General features: G+C 27.9%; 2 protein-coding genes across 2 annotated transcripts; one reads left to right on the top strand and one right to left on the bottom strand.

Annotated features, from left to right (window-relative positions):
- Positions 1-1,357: 1,357 nt before the first annotated feature.
- GO595_010076 (uncharacterized protein) lies at positions 1,358-3,888 on the bottom strand (the record flags this gene model as incomplete). The annotated part of the gene is made up of 2 exons (XM_067912715.1): positions 1,358-1,370; positions 1,793-3,888. 2 exons carry the CDS (start codon positions 3,886-3,888, stop codon positions 1,358-1,360), a joined length of 2,109 nt encoding a protein of 702 aa, XP_067768814.1.
- Positions 3,889-5,003: 1,115 nt separating this feature from the next.
- Positions 5,004-5,360, top strand: GO595_010077 (Myb-like DNA-binding domain containing protein; the record flags this gene model as incomplete). Its single annotated transcript, XM_067912716.1, has 1 exon — positions 5,004-5,360. The coding sequence occupies one exon, from the start codon at positions 5,004-5,006 to the stop codon at positions 5,358-5,360; it is 357 nt and encodes a 118-aa protein (XP_067768815.1).
- Positions 5,361-9,154: the final 3,794 nt, after the last annotated feature.

Below are 9,154 nucleotides of genomic sequence, written 5' to 3' on the forward strand. Positions count from 1 at the left end.
GATTAATGATGTAATATTCTTAAGAAATATCGGATCAAATAAACCAGACTTTAAGATAATATCAAATGATTTATCAGTATAAGGTAATTGGATTTGTAATGGTTGAATTAATTCGATCTTAATAAACTTTGGGATACATTCATTAATAGTAATAATATGATTAAAGATACACATCGAAACTATAGTGTTTTGTAATGTAACTGTATGTGAAGGTGGTGAATTTAATGTAATAAATTTTTCGATTTCAACACATAAATTTGTATTTAATTCATTTAACTTTGTCTCTGTTAATTTCCCTAATGAAAATTGTTTAGAATTAGAATGAATCTTTCGATATAATGTAATAACTCGCCATTGTGATTGGAAATCTTTATTAATATTATTATTATTAGGTATAACTTTCGATCGTTTAATGATTGGTATAAAATCAGGATATAAATCATTCTTTAATTCATAAATTGATGGTTGTGGATTAATACCTGATGAAGTAATCTTAAGTTTAGGTTCATTAGTTTTATTTAATAATAAATGTCTTTTAATTATTAATAATTCATTTCGCCATTCAAATATAATTGGATATTTTTCCATTATATTCTTTGGAGTTGATATTAAATATAATATTAATAAATCAAAAATAAATATTAATTTATGAATTTCATATAATGATATTTGTTTTAATGAAAATGTTTTCCCTAAAAATAAATATTTCTTTAAATTAATTACTATAAATTCTAAATATTGTTTCGCTTCATCAATTTTCCCTTTAATCAAATTAATTATTCCTAATATTATTTCATTCCGTATTATCATTATTGGATCCATAATAATTTTACATAAGTTTTCACATGATTGTGCTTGTGTAGTTAAGATATTAATATAAGTTTCATTATTAATTATTAATGTTTCTACATTTTCAGTATTATTTGTATTATTTTTATCATTTAATGTTGTTAAATAATGTGGTTGTGATATAGTAATAGGTATAGCTTCAATGTTTTCAATAACTTTAGTCTTATAAAAATGATATATTAATACTTCACAATACATTAATGATGCATCTAAATGTTTCGGTGCATTACCTACTCGATCAAAACAAATTTTTGCGGATGATATTGAAGATAAAGTTTCATTTATAATAAATTCTTTTGTAAATAATAAATGTTCATCACATATAAATTTACCTATAGATGATTCTAATGTAGAAAGTTGATAATATATTTGTGTGCCTTCTATTTGTGATAATAATGATTGTGCACGTAATAAATGTGATACACCAATTTCATTTAATGAATTCGTGTGTGTAATTGCTGTATGACATAACATTTCAGCCCAAAATAATGACGTCGAATTTATTTGTTTAACAATACTTGCTTTTGTTAATAATTTTAATAATGCTACATTTAAATCAAATGATAAAAGGATAAATTTCCCAAAATTTGTACGATTTCGTGGTCGTATTAAATCAGAAGGTGTAATCATATTAAATAATTCATTAATTTTACCTTGGATAAATAATGTTTTAAATCTTAAATATGTAGTTAAACGTGTAATAGAATCATTAATATTTGTTGAATCAATTTTATCTAAAATTGATATTGCTGAAGTAAATTGATGCATTTTAATTAAAAATAAACATAACGTAGCACTTGTTAATATATTATTTATATTTTCTGGTTTCCGATTATTATTATTATCTAATAATGGATAAGAAGTATTTACTTGTCTTCGAGTATTTTGTTTTAATGATTTAAATTTACCACTTGAATTCTTTATTTGTTTTGTATTAATTGACGTTGTCTTTGGTTTCATTCCATTTAATATCGTATTAATTAATTTAATTCCTTCAAGATATTGTACATTCTCTCGATATATACCTGCTAATACTTGTGTTCCATATAACGCTTCATCATTTTGATCACTTTGAGTAAATAATTTTAATGCTTCTAAATAATAAAATACTGTTCGAATTGAATCATGATTCTTATGTGCAATTTGCGCAGCTTTTGATGTCATTTTACGACTTCGTATAGTTAATGGTAATGCACAATCATGACATAACGCACAATAATAATATTTACCAACTGATTCAAGTGATTCCCCTAATAAAAAATATGTAGAACGACACCAAATGGTTGTCTTTAGATTAGGAAATGGATGTAATAATAAATATAATGCTTCAAAACCTAGTCGCGATGCATATTCTGGATTAGTATCAATTAAACTATTTGCAATTGTAAACGCAGCTCGAAATGATAAATATGGAAAATATGTATTAGTAATATATAAATGATAAAGTGCTTTGGTACGCCATTCTCGATTAAAGATTGGATGTGATTGATCTGTTAATTTGGGTGCAAATGAATATTGTAATAATGTTAATGGCGAACGCATTTCAATCATTAAAAACGCATCAATTAATGCCATGAAGATTTTAGTGTCTTCATTTAACTCATCAGAATTTGAATTTGTAGGAAACTTTCGTTTTGGATTTAATGGACGAATTGCTGATTGTGGAATATCAGTAGGTATTATTTTTATGAGTTTTTCTAATGTATCAAGATATAATGATGAATCTCCTTTTTCAAATGATTTATGTGCTGAAAATTCTAACGAAAAAAAACGTGATTCCCCAAATGAATCTGGACATGGGATATCAGATCGTGAGTTAATATAATGTAAAATGGGTAACGATAGAGCAAAATCTGGATCATCTGGAATCGTCACTTTTTCACCAGGGTTATTGAAAAAACCGTAAATGTCATCGTAATTCTTTTCAAGTGAAGGAACTTGGTCAAGATGTATCGGAGGAAGTGAGTTAGTAGTTTCTTCACTGTATGAAATCAATGAACCTGTGTCTGATTCAATTGGATCAGATCTTGAAGAACAATCTTTTAACCAATTAGAAAAATGAATCCCATAGATTGATTCTTCACCATTTGCTAATAAAAAGGTAAAAGTAGTAGGCGCTTGTGGTAAGACTATACATGGAGGAGAGATTTGTCGCATCGATAAATCAAGTGGATTAGTGATACATTGATTAAAATCAATTTGGAAAAGTGGAGCAGCAGCACGTTGTACTTGAATGTCTTCAAGAAAAGAATCACTAAAATCATCATCTGAGTCAGAATCATCAACAACTTCAGTTAATTTTTCCATAAGTTTGGGATCAACATATGGTGATAACTTACCAATTGCTGATGGCATTAAAGGGTTTTTAGAAAAAAGACTGGAGAGAAGAGTACATATACGAACAGTAATGTATTTAAGATCAAAATTTGGAAAAAATAAAGATATTGGAATTACTGATGAACTTTTTGCAAATTCAAGGGCTGAGTTAAGACAAAAAGCAGCTTCAACTTCGGGTTCTTTGTCAATGGATAAAGCAAAATATAAAAGCGCTAAAACTCTTGAATCTGATTCATTTGATATTAAAGATTCAAGATCAATTTCTTTGTCATATATATGTTGTACAATTCTTAGCTGGCAGAGCTGTGTGTCATTTAATGATTGAATGTTAAAATGAACAAGAAAATCAGAAAGTGGTTGATAAGAATTTGATTCATAAGTTGAATTAATAGCGGTAACTAGATCCTCTGGGGCTGTGTTTTCTGGTACAAAGTCTATTTTTCCTTCATATTTTTCTGGAAATTTATAATCATTTAGAAGAGTTGATAAATTCGTTAACTGTGGTGCAACATCAATTAGGGATGTTACTTTGTTTGTTTTTTTGGCTACGTGTGTGATGGTTGAAAGTCCTGGGTTTGGAATGCTAATTGGCTGTTCATCACCATCACTTGAAAAAATATCATCAAAGTCAGAAGTCAGTTCAGGGGCTTCTGCTTTCATTCCAATAATAGGTTGGAGAGCAAATGGTTGCGTGCTTGCCATTGTTTTTGGACTTTCAAGCCAATAATGGACATGTTATGTAAAAAATTTAAATATTCGTTTTTTTTTTGGAAAAAAATCAAAGAATAAACTCATTTCGTCTTGAAGAAAAATTGTCATATTTATTATTTATATCAAAGAAAAGGTATTCTTTATACCATGGTTAAGTCGAAAAATATTTAACTTCCTTAAGGAAATTATCCTTACTTTAAACAACCAGAATTAGAAAGTCATTTTAAATCCTATTTTGTTTATAACTAGTACCTTATTCAACAGTTGTGACAAAAAAAAAAAAAATAAATATTTATTTTTAAATCAACTTTGTTTAATTTCAAAAAATGATAAAAAAAGTAGACATGCACGCACACATACAATAAAACATAGTAACTTAGTATTTAACATAAAGGAAACAGATTTACTTCTTTCGATTTTGTATAGTTAAAACAGAAAAAAATGCGATGGCTTTTTTTTTCTTTACTCGATCATCCAAAATCATTAAATGCTTAAATCAGACACAACAAATTTTTGTATCACTATTATATATGCAAGCAAATACAAATAAAGATCTAATGTGAAAAATGCTTCTTGATAAGTTTTATTAAATATTTTATTAACCAGAGTCAGCTTGTGAACTGCAATTAATTATATTGTTTTACTGAGTTGTTAACATTTTATTCTTGTCTAAAAAACGAAAACACAAAGTACAACAGAAACTAATCATCAGTATGTACGATAGGAAATTCAATAATTATAATATCGTTTTCACCAGAAAAGTAATTATCGTCATTCTGAAAGTTCTGTCCAAAGATTTTAAATGCCAATTGAATGAGGTCTGTCCAAAGTATAACCTCCGGTTTTCCTCTTTATCACCAACCACACGTTTAACTTAAACCCCCAACATTGATTCAAATTTTCTGTTAAAAACCGATGAATTTTGTCATTTTCCTTTTGAGTTGCATTTATCAGTGTTCGCTGTTCCTAATTCTACAAATGATGTCATGACATCTGATACTGGCAAGAAGAGCCATCGCAAAGCTTTCACCCCATCTGAAGACTTCCTTTTAACAAGACTTGTTAACCTTCATGGTGATAAAAATTGGGAGTTAATCGCAATGTTCATGAATGGGAGAAATGCACGTTCGTGCCGTGAAAGATGGCGTTCGTTCTTAAGTCCTAATCTTGTGAATGGTCCATGGTCACATGAAGAAGATCAACTTCTGGAAAAATTGGTTAAGGAATATGGACAAAAGTGGAAGCGTATATCACAAGAGTTTAAGGGCAGAAGTGAATGTAACCTTAAAAATCGGTGGATGCGGCATTTACGCCAAATGGTTCAAGAACCTACTGAAACTACAGAACCTACCAACAAAGAACCTGCACCTAATGTTACTGATGCTGAATCCTTCCCTGACTTTCCAGATGCTGAAACAAACATTTTTGATGACTTCATTACAAATGATTTTGAGTTTTGGTAAACAATTAATTTCTTAACTTTACATTTCAGCCGTTTATTTCAGATGAGCCAACAAATTAAAGAAAAATTCGAGAAACTTTCAGCAGAAGTCATCGATTGTCAAACAGAGTTAAACAGAGGAATTGTTAACTTGGAGAGATTGGCTTATCAAGCAGTTGAAAAAGGAAATAAAATTTTACAAAATGCAAATAATACATTAAATAAAATTGATGATTTTATCACAGAAAGTCTTAATACAACCCCACTAGAGAATGATGTAAACGAATTAATAATGCAATGCATTGTTTCTTTTAGGCCAAGAATTGAAAACTCGATTAATCAACTACAAAACTTAATAAATGATCCCCCACAAAAGCCAACCATAGGAATAAATGTTAAAAAATACTTAGGTTATGAAGAAGAAGAGGAAATTGCCGAAAAAACACATAATGAAATTGTCAAAAAAGACAATGATACAGTTAAATAAAAAATTAAATCGTTGTTTTAATCCAGAGCTTAGTGATAAATATTTTTTACTATAGATATTAAAATATCAATGTTAAATATCCCTATATTGATAATTTTTATATTCATGCACCACGCACAGATTTGCTTTTGCCAAGAATTTTTCCATGTAGTCATGCACCTTTTCATCCACGGTTCTGCATACTTTCATTTGTTTGTAGATTCCATTTATTATCGCTACACAATCTGCTTCAGATACCTCCGTCACATCATCCGGATAAATTTCTTTCAATATTTCAAATTTTCTTTTCTCCACAAACGCGTCAATCTTTCTTTTGATGTATTTGAACTGCGCTTTCCTTATTTTCCTTAATATATCGGAAAACTCAGTGCACTTGGCTGTGATTTCTTTGGAAATTCTCAGCTTGAATTCATTGTAGATTTCCATTTTTTTGATTGCGTTGGGAAGAGTTAAGTTAATTTGTGAAATAAGATCATTACGAATACGATCGAAAGATATTAATGGATCACTGATAACTTCTTTTTCGAGGAATTCGATTTCTAAATTTTCATGAATTTGTTGGAGATAACAAATTTTATCTTTGATGATTCCATCCACAAATTTGGATGACATGCTCACAAGTAAATTTTTGTTTTGCGCATTATGCAAATTCAGAATTGTTCCAATTTTTGTGGTTCTGATTTCGCCATATATTTGGTCGACTTTTTTCGCATCTTGAAGTGGAGCTTTGCTTACTTCTTCAACAATGCTAGCCAATAAGTCGCCAAAACTGTACCGGAATTTTTCGGATTGATTGTAAAAGATTAGATTTGAAAAATTGCAATCTTCAAAAAGAAAGTTTTTGGATGTCTTCAACCCAAAGTTAGTGCTTAGCTGATTCATTTCTTTCCTTATAGATTCATTGTTTATTTCATCTGCGATAAGATATTTTGAAATTATATTTGTTTGGTTGCCAAGTTTATAATCTTTGAAATATTGAAAATTATCAGCAATTTCAAGAATTGCTTTGGTGGCACAGATTTCTTCTTGTGTCATACTTGAATTTGCAAATGTGATAATAACTTTGGAAAGAATTATAGATGGAACTACTTCAGAGAGTGCTGCTAGATTATTGGTAGTAAAATCTTTAACAGTCTTTGTATCAACAAAAAAAATTTGTATATCATCTTCTAATGGATCCATAGATAACTCACTCCTGTATGAGTTACAAGAAAAAGGACCATAAATAAAGGTTCCTTCTGTTTCAGGTTTAATTTGTAAATCTCTATAAGCCAAATTAGCCAGAAAATTTAATGATATTGACTTCCCTGAATTAGATGGGCCCAGCAAAGTAACAAAAGCAAATTTCTTACCACTCGCTTTTATGATTGCATCATTGAAGTTGTTGCATTTTAAGCGTGTTTCCATTGGAACAAAAATGATATGCAAAACGATCAATTTCCATTCAATCATCTTTCAAAAAGTTTACACAACAAACAATTTTTGCCATTCGATTGAGAATTCTTAATAAGTGTATAAAATTAACGGCCTACTTCATTTTTTTGTATGATTTATGCAATTATTTTAATAATTTATTTCAGTTAATTAAAAAGAGAAAATCCGATATTATAATATCATATCAATTTTTATTTGATTAGCTATCCATTCAAGAATAATATATTTTTCCTTTCCACCCAAAATGTCAAGAAGATGTATGTTAAAATTGATCCGGAATGACATTTTTTCTTTCAGCATTAGTATAAATTTCACCAATGTAGGTATCTTAATATAAAGCGGGAATTGACATGTGCTTCGAACCAGTGAACAGAGTAGCTGTTTCGGCGCTTTTTGATCGCATGATGGGTTGTAAGTATGTCTGTTCTATCACAAAACGAGAACTCAAAAACATTAAGAATAAAAAATTAAATACATATTTAGTTATTATCAATATACACAGTATCAGGCAAGACGCAGAACATTGATGTACCGTTCGTTAAAAGTTCCTTAACAGGTACATCTGTTAGCATAGGTATATAGCAAATGAAATTATCAATTTCTCCATCAATTCTTTTTTGATTACGATCCAAAACAAATTCGCGTGAATCCAAAGTATTAAACAATTGACACATAAACATTTTTTCTGTTTTATTTCTTTTCTGGACAACATTACATACGATTTCAGGCATTTTTACGAACAATTTCTTATCATTATTAAATGTCAAATGATTTTTATCTTTATCAAAATCGCAATTCATTAAATATATACCATCCAAAGCAAGCGAATCCTCATTTTCTTTTCTAAAACTAAATTCATATGTTAAAGAATCGATTTTTAATTCTTTTTCAAATGCTTTTTGATATAAGAAAATGTTTAAAAATGTTTTTAATTTCGATATAAATTTCACATTAATTTTCGATGGAATTTTTTGTGATGAATTTATTTGATCCAAAAAATATTTCTTTTGATTAATGAAGTCCATAAATTTTGTTAAAGAATTTGATTCCGAATAAAACATTAAATTTTTCCATTTCTTTGGAATTATATTTAACTTTAAATTTTTTGTGATTTTTTCATTTGGATTTAATATATTTAAACGAATTATTTCAAGTGAATTATTAAAATTATTAATTTCATTTATAAAGTAAACCCAAATTGGCTCATTTTCGTTTTTAATACTTAAGTTAATGTTCGAAGGAATTAATTCATTTAAATCTATCAAATTAGTTTCTTCATTTTTTAGTATTTTTAGATCGAAAAATGGTTTACAAATCCATTTCGACATATTTATTTTATGTATTAAATCAGACGTATTTAAGTTTAACATTAAAACATCACATGATGAAAAGACAGACAAATTCTCAATGTTATTAATAATATTAACGAAAGAAGAATCAGATGAAATTAAAGTTTTCGTTATATCATAAAAAACATAATCATTTTCGATGTTTGAAGAAGAAAAAACTGAATATACAAAAGAACGAATTCTTCTTCTATCGAATGAATCAATACAACAAACTCCGAAATCGTTTTGTATTATATTTCGTATATTTCTTAATGGGAACTCATTATTATCATCATATTTATCAAAAATTTGTTTTATGTTATCAAATGATTTTATTATATTTAATTCATTTATTTGTTGTCTTTCATATAGCCCAAGTGGTGACATAAATTCACTGAAGTTAATCATTGAATATAATGTTAATAAAATACATAAAATCTTTTTCATTAATTTCGTGTTTATATTATTTTGTATAAATGTTGAAAAATGTTTATAAAATTGTATAATTTGATTTCGTATTGAGACAGAAAAATTATCATAAAAAATAACATTTGAATCTTGAAGGAT

Source organism: Histomonas meleagridis (genome assembly GCF_020186115.1).
Source record: "Histomonas meleagridis strain 2922-C6/04-10x chromosome Unknown scaffold_61, whole genome shotgun sequence".
Taxonomy (NCBI): domain Eukaryota; phylum Parabasalia; order Tritrichomonadida; family Dientamoebidae; genus Histomonas; species Histomonas meleagridis.